Below are 15,553 nucleotides of genomic sequence, written 5' to 3' on the forward strand. Positions count from 1 at the left end.
CACTTAGATCTCTGACAGATTTGTGTGTGCACACTCAAGGATCCTGGTTTTCCCCCCAACCCGCCCCCACCAGACAGGGCTTCCTGCTTCCTCTTCTTGAGCCCTCCTGGCTCACCTCTGCACACTGGAAGTGGTTTCTGATCTGTGGACCTGCTGGGGACCCAACAGGCCAAAGAAGACCCCCTTCCCCCTCCTCGCAAGAGCGCCCTCCTAGCCATTGGTTTTTGGCTTTCTTTCCTAAACCAAGCTGTACCTGGCTTTATTAGAGATCCCTTTTCGTAAGCAGTCGTCGTATTTTAGGCAGGACATGGGTGACCATCAGGGAAAAAAAACATAGTGCCCGGCCCCCATGGATGACCAGACACGGAGAGTGAGGGTCGCCATGACACTCCCTGAGGTCTTCACTTGCGGCCCTGACCAGTGATCCTCAGGACAGGGATGGCCCTGCTCATGCACCATGTCATCTGACACCTTCTCACCAGACACCCATGTCTTTGAGGAAATGAAACGGAAATGGCAGAGCCCTCCGTCTGGAGACCCAGGACCTGAAAACAGGAACCGTGTCTCTTCGGAGTGACGCCCTCCCAATGTGGTTGCTCAAACGTCTGCTTCACATATGGCTCCCAACCCCGTTGATGTGCGGGGGAGGGAGGTCCCAACATGCTCCTGGGCTCACGGAGGTCAAGTCTGGGTTGATGGGTGGGGCAGCGGGAAGAAGACTAACGGACACTGAACAGGTTTTAGCTCCCTCACCGTGCCAGGCGCCCCGGCGAAGGCGCCAACGCGCAGCCATGTCAGAACCTTCTGCCACAGAACTGAGAGGAAATCTCCATGAAAAAAGAAAGTTCAGCTCATTTGAAGCAAGTGTTCTGAGATAGTCTATTAGTGACATTTACTTCTTTCTCAGAGAACAAAAATCTTCCTCAAGGAATCCCCAAAACTCTGAGTGTGACAACATAGCTTTAAAAAGCAAACCACAGTTGTGCATTTTTATAAACCTGGACGATATTCAAGCTGTGCAGTCACCCAAAGTATACCACCTCAAAATGACACCCCTCAACCCCCAGAACTGGTCTCCACGGACCCCGTTCTCTGCAGGACCATCTCTGTCCTTGTCCAACAGGGGCTCCCTTGTCCCCTTTGGGTAGCTTCACCTCCTTGTTTGCAGGGACTTTTATCTTTATTGTAAAATACAACATAAAACTTGTCATTTTAGTCATTGTTAAGCGTACATTCAGTGGCATTAGTTATATTCACACCACTGAGCAACCCTCACCATGGGGTGTCCCCAGATCATTTTCACCACCCCAGACAGCAGCCACGTGCCTGTGAAGCAATAACCCACGCGCAACCCCCAGTCTCCAATAACCTCTGTACAACTCTCTATCTCAGTGGTCAGGCCTACTCTCGGTATTCCGGCTGAGTGGAACCGAGCATATTTGTCCTTGTGCGGCTGGCTTCTTTCACTCAGAATAGCGTTTCCAAGGTTGCAGGGACCTTCCTGGTCGGGGCTCCGACTCCCGCATTCCTCCACCGAGGCCCCAGCATCTGCTTGCCCTTGAGCCCACCTCTCCGACATGATGCTGGTGGTGGTGGTGGTGGTGGTGGTGGAGGATGGCAGGCAAGTCCAGAAGTCGCTCCCGCTTCTCCTCCTCCTCCTCACACTGCTCAAATCCCAGCCCATGAACAGAACTAAGCACCAGGGGGAGCTTTGGGCCAAAGGCCTGGAGTCTTGGAGGCAGGAAGAGGAGGCCGGAGGCCTGGTAACCAAGACTATCCCCCAGGCGGAGAGTGAAGCTGGGTCAAGGGACTAAATGACCAAAGGAGGCCCCGCTTTGCGTGACAGGTCCCCACAGGTGACTCCAGGGTTTTGAGGCTGGTCATAGCAGGAGGCATATGCAGAGAAAGCTGGGCTAAGGAGAGGGGTGACGGGCTCCCTTTCAGTCACGCTCGCTGTCTTCCTTGACTCATTCCTGTGCCGTGTTAGTCTGTCCCTTATGATACCCACAGTGGCACCTCAGACACAGAACACAGTGGCTGGGCATTGTCCACGGCCGCAGCTTCTGCAGAAGGCAGCTACCCAGAGCTTTTAGGAGTCATGGGATAGTTCAGGAGCACCTGGGTGGCTCAGTTGGTTAAGCGTCCAACTTCGGCCCAGGTCATGATCTGACCTGAGGTTTGTGAGTTCAAGCCCCATGTCAGGCTCTGTGCTGGCAGCTCAGAGCCTGGAGCCCACTTCGAATTCTGTGTCTCCCTCTCTCTCTGCCCCTCCTCTGCTCACGCTCTGTCTCCCAAAAATAAACATTAAAGAAAAATTTTTTAAAGAGTTACAAAATGGTCCAACCCTTCGACCCCTGAATTCCCATTTTTGGAATACAATCAGAAATACGGACGAATACTCAGGCACATAGATGTTCCCTATAGTATTGTTTATAATAGCCTCCGATAGGAAACAACCTAAATGGCCAGTCATAAGCAAATTACTTAAGTAAGTTATGATAAAATAGTACACAGCCATAAAAACACTGTTTACAAAGCAAAACGAGATTTTCGATGGTAGGGGAAATGACCATGACAATGTTAAGTGGAAAAAAATGTTTTTAAGCAAATTATAATTTTCTGTACACATTTTCATATCAAGTGGATAAAGAAGAGAAGTCACAGGGAAAAAATAAACAGAAGCATATGTCAAGCTGCTTGATGTAATTATTGAGTTTTTTGCCTTTACATCCTTCCACGTTTTGCAAATGCTCTACAAAAAGAACATGTGTGACTTTGATCTTCAGGACAAGCAAGCAATAAATGGGAGGAACAGAGCTCCTCTCCATGTGATCTAGGAGGAACCAGAATTTGGGAGGGGGTAGTGGAAGCCTGGCCCAGACCTGTGAACCATATGGTACCTGACAGTGCTTTTGGGGGACGCTGTGGGGGTGGGAGATGGGGTCAGGTGGTGGTGGCAGGTGTGCACCAGGAAGCTGGCTGAGACCAGGGCTGGAAACGAAAATGCCTTCGAGGGCCCGGCAAATGTTCTAATCAAGTGGAAATGTGCAGAGGAAATGGTAGGGACTGTGGCAAAACGGAGAGTGGCTCACACCCTGTCTAAAGTGGCTTTTTTAAGGCTGCCCCGATTGGTGGCCAGGTGGGAGGGTGGGCCCTGTGTGACCAGACCGTCCTGATTTTTAACATGTGAACACTCGCTAAACACTGGCACCTGACTGAAAATATCTTCAGTGCCTTGCAGTCCACATCCACAGGCCACATGTGGTTGGTGAGCTACCCGTTGGTGAGCTCTGGCCTGTTCCTTCCTCCTCCTCAGGCTCTGTGTGGGTGACAGGGTGTGGTGCCTGCCAGGGAGCCCATGGCCGGGACTGAACGTGGCTTCCTTTTGTTCCTCCTGCTAGAAAATGAACCTCCCTCCCCCCTGGTCTCTGGGATCATCGATTACAACATGCCCCTTACCTCCACGTACCTGAAGCAGATGAAGCTGCGAGTGATGAACTCCCAGGAACAGGTAAGGTGCATGTGTCTCCTCGCCTCGCCCGGTCTGGAAGCATCCTAACGCGCCTGGATGTGCCTGGTCCGTTCCAGGGTGTGTGGGCCACGGCAGGTGTAAACACACTGGATATCAGAGGGGACCTTACCTGGTTTTCTGGTCCTTGCAGTCCAGGCTGACGGAGAGTGGGTGGAAGGGGGGGAAAGAATGTGTTTATGCTTCAGAGAGCTTTCCTCAAGGGCAGGGGTGAAGGAGGGGGTGTGCATGAGCTGTAGACCTTGGCTCTTAGGTTCTTCTCTCTCTGCTTTTTGCCCTTTGTCTGCTATGTCACTCATCTCCTTTCCCCAGGGAGGAGAGAGAGAGAGAGAGAGAGAGAGAGAGAGACGCCCTGGCTGCTTGCCTGTGGCCTCTCACTCTGGGGGCCCAGAGAAGCCAGAGGATGGGCCTTGGAGGGTGGCCCAGGTGCGATAAGGCCCTGGGGCCCCTGGCTGTCCGAGGCTCCCCAGCTGTGGATTGCCAAGTGCTGTCAGCCACCATGGAAACAGGCTCTGAGAAGAAAACCACTCTAGCCTGCTTCCCCACGCAGTCTACCTTCTAGCCCTTTGCAAAGCAAGTAGCAGGACTGTCCTTCAGGGAAGGACTAGGTGAATGCCACCCCCTCCCTCCACCACTGCCTAAAACCAGAGTAATGATTTCTCACATGGCTTCAAATGTTCTCTCTCATCTGTTGCGACATACGAACCTACTAGACCTACCTAGGGGAATGGGTTCTTCCTCCCCACTCCCATCGAGAGTCTGACTTCTGGCCCTGGGTGCATGCTGGTCTCCTTGACAACCTGAGCGTGTGCGTTAGTGCGTGCGTGTGTGTGTGTGTGTGTGTGTGTGTGTGAGAGAGAGAGAGAGCACGTGCATCTGTGTGCACACGGGCACACGGGGTGGGTGATGTCTCCATAGCCAGCTCCCAGGTGATGTAGCAGGAAGTAGAGTCTGGGACCATGGCACCCACTTGGAGGACTTGAGCTGGCTTGCTTGAGTGTGACTTGTCCTGCCCTCCCCCAAGGAGAGGAGTGTCCTCCCATCCCCTAAAGGTTGAACGAAATAAGCCTTGCCCCGGGTCTCTGTGCCCTCCGCCTCTTCCCGTCTGACATGGTCTCCTCTGTGATGGTTACGTCCCGAAGAAGCTTCACATAATCAAAAATAACGTCAGTGGGGAAAATGGCATGGGGGTTTCTAACTCACAACGGTAAAATTGTTTCTGTGCGGGAATACCACTAATACGACAGCGCTTTTGTTAATAGTCACAAAACCTCAACACCACTGTGCAGGTTCAGCACGAGATCTCAGACTACGTTGAAGGGTAATTCCTTCTCCCGGAACCATCCACACTGTCATAAGCACCTGGCTTCTCACACATTCTCTTCACCATTCTTGTCCATCACCATGAAGTGTGGAGCCACTCAAACAGCTGGCAGTACTGCCTCATGGCTGTCTCTTTCCTCCGGAACAGTGCTAGGTTCAGATCACCACCAGAGCCGGTAGTGGTCCGTGTAGCCCGTGCAGTGATCCCTCATTACCGGATCCTGTGATATTTTGTTTCGTTACACAGATTCTTACTATCTGTTGGGAATTAAACCTATGGGCTAGGTGCATTTGCAAGGGTTCAATCATTCAACAAATATTTCTGGAGCCCTACCCCATGAGGTCCTCTAGGGATGAGCAAGTCTTTGGAACTACTGTTTCTAGTTCTTTCTTATGTTTGGGAGAAACAGACACTAATGAAAAGAAATCACGCACAAGTGCCCAGCTTAGAAGAGGAGGTAGCAATAAACAATTGGAGGGAAAGATTGATCAGTTGTCACAGTGTGGCTCTGACGGGTGCCACGTGGGGGGAGTGCTCTTAGATGGGCATGAGGGGTCAACTGAGGCAGGACTTTGCTTCAGAAAGGGATGCTTGAGCTGAGATTGAGGTCTGAAGGGAAGAGCTCCAGGCTAAGGAAACAACTTGTGCAAAGGCCCTGTGGCTTGAGGGAGGACAGTGCCTGTGCGAATCTGAGAGGCTGATGTGGCTGGTGCAGAGAGTGTGAGGTATTCTTTTGCTGAAGAAGAAGGGGAAAGACACAAGTGTTGGGCAAAGAAGCACTTGGTTCATCTGTGAATGAATCAAAGTTCATGAAACAAGGTGGTTAAAATACCCTAGTGAGTTTTGGGCTACTCACAAAGGAGAGGCGGGCTGTGGGGAGGTTTTTCTCCAGGGTGCTCTGAGAGTCCAGCCGGGACTGAAGTTGACAGCAGGTGTCTGGGAGTCGACTCTGTCTTCCTCGCCTTCGTTCCTAGTTTCCCAGGTGGGGGCCCTCGGACGGTATCCGTTCTTCTCCCCCCTGTGCTGCAGGAGATCAGAGGTGCAGACCTTCCTTGCATACCCCAGGGAGGAGAAACCGCACCCCACCTCAGGCCTAGGGCCTTGCGCCTGCTTGGCTCCAGCGCTCCCTGCGTAGCGGCGCACTCGCCAGGCCTCAGTCTCGGGCAATCCCTGTTCTGTGGCGAAACAAGAAATCGTATTGCTCGTCAGATTGTTTATCTGTAGGATCAAGGAAGGGCCAAGGACCCAGAAGTCTTTGATTCTTCAGCTTGAGTTGGAAATAAAGATACATATATTTGAATCAGTAGCTTGTTTCCTGGAGGGACGTGGGGGTCAGGCTCCCCTCGGGGCCAGTGAATGGCGTGCTGTATGAACGCAGCCATGGGCACGGCTCTGCCACTGTCAAATCCCATGTGCTGGTGAGGCTCTGAAAGTGGCTTCATGCCCTGAAGCATCCTTCTGACCCTGAAATGCTGACGGGGGCACCTGTAGTGTTTGCCGAGCACTCCTGCAGGTCCTATAGAAAATAAACCTAATTCTAAAGTGACAGGACCTGGGATCAGTGATATTTTATTGATGCCAAACAAGGCTCTCCATCTAAAAACTCTGGGTAAGAAAAATCCCAGTGATTAACTTTTCCAGCATTACGTATCCAGAAGAGAAGCAGTGAGGCAAGCAGAACATGTTCCCCACACTTTGCTTCTAGCAGACAGCGAACGGGTGGTGGGCTTTACTCGCAAACTGGACAGAATCACGTTACTTAGGGGCACCTGGGTGGCTTAGTCGGTTAAGCGTCCGACTTTCGCTTAGGTCATGATCTCGCGGTTCGTGGGTTCGAGCCCCGCGTCGGGCTCTGTGCTGACTGCCAGCTCAGAGCCTGGAGCCTGTTTCAGTCTGTGACTCCCTCTCTCTCTGACCCTCCCCTGCTCACGCTGTCTCTCTCTCTCTCTTAGAAATAAATAAAAACATTAAAAAAAAAAAGAATCACGTTACTTGGCCAGTTGTGTCAAATCAATATGCCGGGAAATGGGCCCTTCCCCACAGAGGATATTAGGTAGTATGAAAATCTAGTAACAATATTCACACACAGAGAGAAAAAATTCTTCTTGAGGTCCGATTCAATACAGCAAATGTTAATGGTGTCCTCAACATGCAAGACATTTGGGGGTCAGACAGCAGCCTTCCAGGCCCTCCGCCCCGAGACACAGAGCCCAGGAGCTACTATCACCGTGGCCATGTTGAGCTGAAAATAGGGGAGTGTAGTCTGATAAGATCTTTTTCCCCCTTTCCTTGGGAAAACTCTAATAAAGACATAAAACTGAAAGCACATTTCATTGTACTGATTAGGAAAACTTCTTCTCGTAGGGGGCAAGGTGGGAGATTTCCCGAGCTGCAGGCTGTCTCTCGGGGAATGCTCTAGCATTCTGTCATAAGGTGAGGCCTCGGCGAGGCATGCCACTCACAGGGCCGGAGGCAGCGGGCACGTGCCACCCACAATGGCTGGTCTGGCAAATCCCCCTCTAGGGCTGTGTGAAGGATGCACCGAGGAGGAGTGCTCGGGTCTCCTCCTCATGTGGCCACCGGGTTTCTTTTCTGCATCACTTGGTTTTCTTTCATACCTCCTTTTTTTAAAGAAATGTTTTTTTAATGTCTGTTTATTTTTGAGAGAGAGAGCATGAGCAGGGGAGGGACAAACGAGAGGGAGCAGAGGAACCGAAGCAGGCTCTGGGCTGACAGCAGAGAGTCTCATGTGAGGCTCGAACCCACTGTGAGATGGTGCCCTGAGCCAAAGTCAGACCCTTAACCAACCGAGCCAACCAGGTGCCCCCGTACTTCTTTTGATTACACAAGTAGCACCTGACCTCAGTGGCCAAAAGCAAAAACATGGTAATAAAAATCGCCACCATCCCACCACTCAGGTCACTGTGTATTTTGGGGTCCAGCCTCCCAGACTATTGAACAGAAAGGAGATTATCCCACACAAACACTGTGCTTTGCTTTTCTTCTTTAAAAAATTTTTGTTGGGGCGCCTGGGTGGCTCAGTCGGTTAAGCGTCCGCCTTCGGCTCAGGTCATGATCTCACGGTTCATGGATTCGACCCCCACGTCGGGCTCTGTGCTGACAGCTCAGAGCCTGGAGCCTGTCTTCGGATTCTGTGTCTCCCTCTCTCTCTGACCCTCCCCTGCTCATTTTGTCTCTCTCTCTCTCTCAGAAATAAAGAAAACATTAAAAAAAAAATTTGTTTAATGTTTATTTATTTTTGAGAGAGAGAGGCAGAGCACAAGCAGGGGAGGGGGGGAGAGAGAGGGAGACACAGAATCTGAAGCAGGCTCCAAGCTCTGAGCTGTCCCCACAGAGCTGATGGCGGGGCTCAAACTCACATACTGTGAGATCATGAGTTGAGCTGAAGTCAGACGCTCAATCAACTGAGCCACCCAGGAGCAGGGTGGATGAGTGCTTTGCTTTTCTGATGCTGATTTTCCATGTTATCAATCTCTTTACCCTCTTGGCCTAGATATTTCCCACCTACCAAATAAACTGGTTATATAATTTTCCTGCCATTGACCCACTCATTCACCCATATCCATCCACCCATCCATCCACCCATTCATCCACTCATCCTTTTACCCATCCATCCACACACCCATTCACCCACTCATCCATCCACCCTTCCACTTATCCATCTACCCATTCATCTCTCCACCCACTCACCCACCCATCTACCCATCCACCCACCCATCCACCCATTTTTCCATCCATCCATTCATCCACCCACCCACCCATCCACCCATCCACCCATCCTTCCATCCATCCACCCACCCACCCACCCATCCATCTATCCATCCATCTATCCATTGCACACTGTAGCCAGACACGCTTGCAGGTGCTCAGGAAACAGTGGTAAACAGAGGCAAGTCTATATGCCCTGCTGGCTCTTACAGTTCAGTGATAGAGATAAGGAAAGTCCAAGTCAACCCTCTGGGGTTTTAGAGAAGGAACGGAGGAGGGACAAGGAAGTGAGTCGAGTGGGTACTGTTATGGGCACTGGGTTATTCGTTAGGCACTTGTTCTGTGTCCAGCACTTTCCACACTTTACCCTCTGCCCTCACACCCCTGCAGGGTTCCGCTATTATCCTCATTTTGCAAATTCCACAGCTCAGGCTCAGAAAGGTTCAGCACTTGCTCAAGGTCACACAACCACTGACATGAATGAAACTCATATCTCTTCCATCCTGGAACTTATCATGTGCCAGAACCCCAAGCCCTGCTTCTCTCCACACTTACCGGATGAGGATGTACTCATTAGAATCTGAAGCAGGTGTGTGCACCCCCTGTGTTGGAGGAGGGGAAATGTCCTTGGCAGAGATGCCAGCAAAGCACAGCAAGGGTCTTTTGTTTGGCCTGGGGACTGGGATCTGCTTTGAATACATGAAGCTTAAGGAAAAACCACAAGAGGAATTCGGCAGGGGTCTGGGGTTGGGAAGAAGGTCCCCCCTACCTTGTGTGTGCTCAGTTATCTGTGGGGGTACGTGAATAATTTGATATGCACATTATGGGTGATGTTATCCTGATCTTTCCTTAGATCCCAGTATGTGAACCAATATTGAACCAGTATTTCTACCCTATAGTAGAAATCGTATCCAGATCCAGAAGGAGACAGATTGTATTCCTTCCTCTGCCACATACTTCCATTTTGTAGATGTGGAGGCTAAGACCCCTGATCTTTCTTTTTTTTGGGGGGGGTCTATTCTTTCTCTGTCAGCACCCTCTTAGACCTCCCCTCCTCCAGCTCCTGGAGCTGTGCTAATACCCTCCTAATGGTTTTAATCGTTCCCCCAGCAGCCCATGAAGTGGTGCTGCTCCATTGTTTAAGCCCCAGTGATGGAAGCTCGTACTTTCTCCATTAACCTCTGCCCCCCTCTCTACTGCTTCTCTTCTGACCTAGAGCTTTCCTTGGGTCCTAGAGAGTGCGGGAGGACCTTGAAGGCCCCAGCAGACATGTGGGGCCTATGCAGAGACCTAGAGACAGCCTGACGGTACCAATTCCACCACCCCCCAGCCACGTGACTTGGGGCAAATTCCTTCACTCCCTGTGCCTTCTTACTCAATAGTAATCATAATACATCTAACTCAGAGAGGTATCCCAAGAGGTAATGATGCAAGGCAAGCTCAGTGCTTAGCACAGCGCCTGGCACATTAGAAGTACAGAAGACATCTCTGTGACCTCTCCTGCTGCTAATGCACCTTGTGTTTCACAGACATAGTGAATGACCTTGTGCAAGAGACCAGGGCCATAAAGTTGAATGAGGGTATAATTGTTCTCAAGGAACTCTCCTTAATAGATGGGACAGCAGCCATGGGACTGTGACCCAGACAGAAACAAGCAAGAGGCCAGGAATCTGCCAGGTGGTTCAGGGGACATTCGCTTATTTTAAAATGAGATTCGGGACTCTCACTGCAACCGATGGGGTGCTCATTGTAACCAACCTGGGCAAGGCAGGCCCAGGTGAGGGAAGCTGAGAGGCAACCCCTCTAGAAGGCCCTGAGCTGGTGAAGGCCAGAGCCAGTTTGGGGAAAGGAAGAGGAAGAAAGACGAGGAAGAGGAGGCTCAGAGCATGGGTCTTTCGTGGCAGTGAGGCCACAGGAGAGCCCTTTCTTCAGCCAGCGCTGGGGAGCAAGGCATGAACGGGGCAGGAAATGAGCACAATCCAAGTGTGGAACTTTCTCAGCTCCCAACCTCCCTTAGTGCAGGAGAAAGCAAGCCCACTCCAAAATGCTCTCCACATTCACTTTTTTTAATGGTGATAAAATATTTGTAATGTAAAAATGGCCATTTTAACCACTTTTTAAAAGTTTATTTATGCATTTATTAATTACTACACCCAGTGTGGGGCTTGAACTCACAACCTTGGCCAAGATTAAGAGTTGCATGCTCTTTGGACTAAGTCAGCCAGGCACCCTGCCATTTTAACCATTGCTTTTAAATTTTTAAACATTTATTTATTTTGAGAGAGAGAGAGAGTGTGTGTGTGCCTGAGTGGGGCAGAGACAGAGAGAGGGCAGAGAGAGAATCCCAAGCAGGCTCTGCACGGTCAGCACAGAGCCCGATGCGGGGTTTGAACCCACAAACCACGAAATCATGACTTGGGCTGAAATCAAGAATCAGATGCTCAAACTACTGAGCCACCCAGGCGTCCCTGATCATTTTCTTAAGTTTATTTATTTATTTATTTTGAGAGCGAGAAAGAGAAAGAGGGAGGAGTGGGTAGGGGCAGTGAGAGAAGAGAGAGAGAATCCCAAGCAGGCTCCGCACTGCCAGCACAGAGCCCGATGAGAGGCCTGAACTCGGGAACCATGAGATCATTAGCTGAGCCAATATCAAGAATCAGATGCTTAACCAACTGAACCACCCAGGTGCCCCCACTTTAACCATTTCTAAATGCACAATTCAGCGGCATTAAGTGCATTCACAATGTTATGCAACCAGCACCATGATCTCCAAAAGTTTTTCATCAGCCTGAACAGAAGGTCTGTAGCCAAAGCAGTAACTCCCATTCTCCCCTCCTCCAGCCCCTGGTAACCACTGTTTTACTTTCTGTCTCTATAAATGTGACTACCTAGGGACCTCATATAAGAGGAATCACATAATTAATATTTGTCCTTCTGTATCTGGCTGACTTCACTTAGTGTCATGTGTGTCCAAGGTCCACTCATATTGTTACATGTGTCAGAACTCCATTCCTTTTTATGGCTGACTAATATTCCATTACTTACTATACCATATTTTATATATCCCTTCACTGATGAACATTTGGATTGTGCCCACTCTTTGGCTAACCACATTCACTTTTTCATCTATTAGACCAGGTTGTAGGGCAGGGAAGAATTAAAGCAGGGCTCTGTTCCTTCTCTCCCTGAGTCCTTAACCCTCTTTGTGGCTGTCTTTTCTCATGAACACTCTCAACCTCAGAAGGACCCCAAGAAATGGGCAGACCCAAAGAAGAAGGGAGAGCCTGTTGCTTAACTGAAACAGTGCCTGACTCACAGGGCTCTTACCTGTGGAGAACCCATGAGCACTGACTCTGATCCAGATTTAAGAGCTTGGAAACAATCACGGTCTCCGGGGCACCTGGCTGGCTCCGTCCCAAGAGGATGCATCTCTTGATCTTGCAGTCATGAGTTCAAGCCCCACATTGGGTGTAGAGATTACTTTAAAAAATAAAATGTTTAAAAAAGAAGAATAATGATCTAATAATCTCTTCCTTCCCCTTCCTCAGGCTGTCCTGCAGCCCAGGCAAGATGTGAGCTCAGGTGAGAAATAACAGAAAGGAATCATTTCTGTGCCCCTGTGGCTCTGTGTATGTAACCTTTGGTGGTCTCTTAAGGAAGCAGAGGTTCTGATGTATTTCTTTAAAATTAAACATTAATCTTCATGGAATAGAACTAGAATTTAGAACTTTTCAATCCCTAGAGAAAATAAAAGAAACAAAGAAAATATGACCAATGCAGCAAGAGTAACTAAATGAGGGAATAATAGAAGAAACAACTAAAAGGAGATATTATAAGTAGAAAACATAAATAAGCTAATAGGAACAAAACCAAATGCCAGTAAATCACAGTAAATGTAAATGGGTTAAATTCTACTGCAAAGAGTAAAAAAAAAAAAAAAAAAAGATGAAAAAAATTTTTAAATGGCAAAGTCCATTTGGTATTTACAAAAGATATTTTTTTAATGACAGAACACACAGATGAAAACAAGGGAAAGAGAAGGCAGTGCTGCTCCTGTCAAACAAACAAATGTTCAAGGCAAAAAAAAAAAAAAAAAAAAAAAAACATTAGGGCAAAGTGAGATATTTGATGTTGATCAAAAGCAGTTTCCCACTAAGATTTCAGAGCCTCATGACCTTGGAAGTCTGACCTTGGGGCAGATTGAGGAGGTGGTTGGCCCTATGGAACATAAGTAGCACCTTTAGGCTTCACCATGAGAGGCAGCATCCTTCTTCCGTGTCCCTGTCATCAGTCTCTTCCCCTTTTGTCATTTGTGGTGCTGTCTTGCTGTAGCCACTTCTCCGGACAAGTATCTTCAAACTTTGAGCATCTCTGTTTGCTCTCTGGAAATGTGCATGGAGCAGTATGTGGCATGGACCCTGAAGAACTTGTGAGAATGTAGATCTGCTCCCTGGCTACCTGGATTTTAGTCCTTCTTCTCCTCTCTCCCCTGGGCTCATCCACCAAGGCATACTGGGACCCCTGTCTCAGCTCCCAGCCTCCACCTTCTCTCCCAGCTGCTGGCCTTCCTGGCCTCCTCCTCTCTCTCCATCTCCTGTCTCCCGCCTCTCACACACCCTTCACAGGCCTCTGGGATCAGCCCACCTGTTACTTGTTATGTAGTTGAACTGAAGGAGTGCAGCTTGCCTCCACGAGAGTCCAAAAAGGACCTGAAATGGCCCTGGCTCCATTTTCAAGATCTGAGGAGCTATAGCCCAAAACTTTTCCTGTCTCAGTAAATCCCTGGCACCGTGGAAGGTTTGTGCTGCGGCAAGAAAAACAAAACGCAACTGAAATATTGACCTTGACCAAGGCTGCTGTTTGGATTTTTCCAGGCAAAGAATGATCCTTGGAGCATATCTGCTGTGAGCCGATGTGCAGGTGGGGTAGTTGCCCTCAGATTCTGCCCTGTGCCCCTCAGACCCTCCCCCATAACTCCAGGGTGGTTCAGTTTCAGAAATAGCATCTCAGGTGGCCCTTTATCTTTTTTTGTTTATTTGTATTCATTTGTATTATTATCAATAGAATATATGTTTTAAAAATCAAATAGAAAAAGAGCAGACCCTGCCCTGGCCTTCCCACTTGAATTTCTTTTTTTCAGAGACAGCCTCTTTTTCTTAGTTATCTTTTAGCTCTCTCTTCTGGTTTTACCTTTTATTTCTAAATAACATATGCTCATGCTGTTAGTTTTTTAATTTGGGCTGTTTGGGTTGATGTTTAATTTCTTGCTGAATTTGATAGATATTTATACTATTATTACCCTTTCATAAATACATATATTATTTCCCCTTCCTCCATCCCTCAATATTCTCCATGCCTCTCTTGGGGCACCTGGGTGGCTTAGTCGGTTGAGCGTCCGACTTTTGCTTAGGTCATGATCTCGTGGTTCGTGGGTTTGAGCCCCGCGTCGGGCTCTGTGCTGACTGCCAGCTCAGAGCCTGGAGCCTATTTCAGAGTCTGTGTCCCCCTCTCTCTCTGGCCCTCCCCTGTCCACGCTGTCTCTCTCTCTCTCCCCTAGAAATAAATAAAAATATTTAAAAAAAAATATTCTCCATGCCTCTCTATTTGGATAATATTCATTATCTATATCTTCATTATCTATATCTATCATTATCTATCCATTATATTATTATGCCTATGCATAGATTATTCATAGCTAAACCTATTAGCATACTGTGATTACATTTTCTTTCTTTTGATTCCCTAGAGTTAGCCATTGCCTCTGTTTTCCAAACTTCACCCTCTATCTTTTGATTTTCCTTAGGATGTGTGTGTTTTGTCATTTTTATTTTTATCTTTGTGTGCTCATATTTATCTTCTTCTCTTAAATGGCCTCTGCATTTGAGTCTTTTTTTTTANCAGCACAGACCCCGATGCGGGGGTCAAACCCACCAACCACAAGATCATGACCTGAGCCAAAGTCCGACATTCAACCGACCGAGCCACCCAGGCGCCCCTGCATTTGAGTCTTTAAAAAGCTAAGTAACTCCACTCCACTTCCACGTTCTCCTTTAGTACTTTCATGTCTTCGTTGTTTTAATAGACTGCTTTTTAGAAAAGTTGTAGGTTTACAGAAAAACTGAGAAGATGGTATTGAATTCCCACATTAGCCCTCCTCCACAGTTTCCCATACTATTATCACCTTACATGGTTACAATACATTTGCTACAATTAGTGAGCCAATACTGACACATTATTGTTAACTAAAGTCCATAGTTTAATTAGATTTCCTTAGTTTTTACACAATTTCCTTTTTTCAGTTCCATAATCCTATTGGGTATACCACATTACATTTAGTTGTCATGGTTCCTGAGCTCCTCTTGGCTATGACAGTTCCTCGGCTTTTACTTGTTTTTGATGACCTTGACAGTTTTAAAGCCTACTGGTTAGGTATTTTGTAGAATTCTGGAATTTGTCTGATATTTTCGTCAATAAAAATCTGGGGCTATGGGTTATTAAGAGGAAGACCACAGACGTAGAGTGCCATCTTTACCACATTATAGCAGGGGTGCATACTGTCAGCATGATTCATGACCATTCCTGTTGGCCTTGGTCACAACTGGCTGAGATGTTTGTCAGCTTTCAAAACTGTAGAGCTACACTCCCCCCACCCCCCACCATCTACATACTCTACACCTTAGCAGGAATTCACACATATAGCCCGCACCTCAGGAGTGGGGGTTATAATTTCCCTACTTGAGGGCGAGGTATCTACGTATATTATTTGGAGTTCTTTGGCATGGGAGATTTGTCTCTCCTTCCTCATTTATAAATTTATTTAATCATTCAATGATTTATTTATATGGCTATTTATTTTATACTTAGAGTTATAATCCAGTACTACTTTATTTTGATGCTGAAACTATTCCAACTTTAGCCACTGGGAGCTCTTTTCAGTTGGTTCCTGTGCTCTTCTGACATACCCTGATGGA

General features: G+C 48.1%; 1 protein-coding gene across 3 annotated transcripts in view; it reads left to right on the forward strand.

Moving 5' to 3' along the window:
* The window catches only part of NOL4L (nucleolar protein 4 like), a 117,287-nt gene that overhangs the window by 49,923 nt on the left and 51,811 nt on the right, over nucleotides 1–15,553 (forward strand). For all 3 annotated transcript variants that reach the window (XM_077769332.1, XM_077769331.1, XM_077769333.1), the window contains one exon: nucleotides 3,402–3,511. In XM_077769332.1, the coding sequence (XP_077625458.1) occupies nucleotides 3,402–3,511 (110 nt within the window). The remainder of the gene's footprint in view (nucleotides 1–3,401; nucleotides 3,512–15,553) is intronic.

Source organism: Crocuta crocuta, unplaced genomic scaffold (assembly GCF_008692635.1).
Source record: "Crocuta crocuta isolate KB4526 unplaced genomic scaffold, BGI_CrCroc_1.0 scaffold445, whole genome shotgun sequence".
NCBI lineage: Eukaryota > Metazoa > Chordata > Mammalia > Carnivora > Hyaenidae > Crocuta > Crocuta crocuta.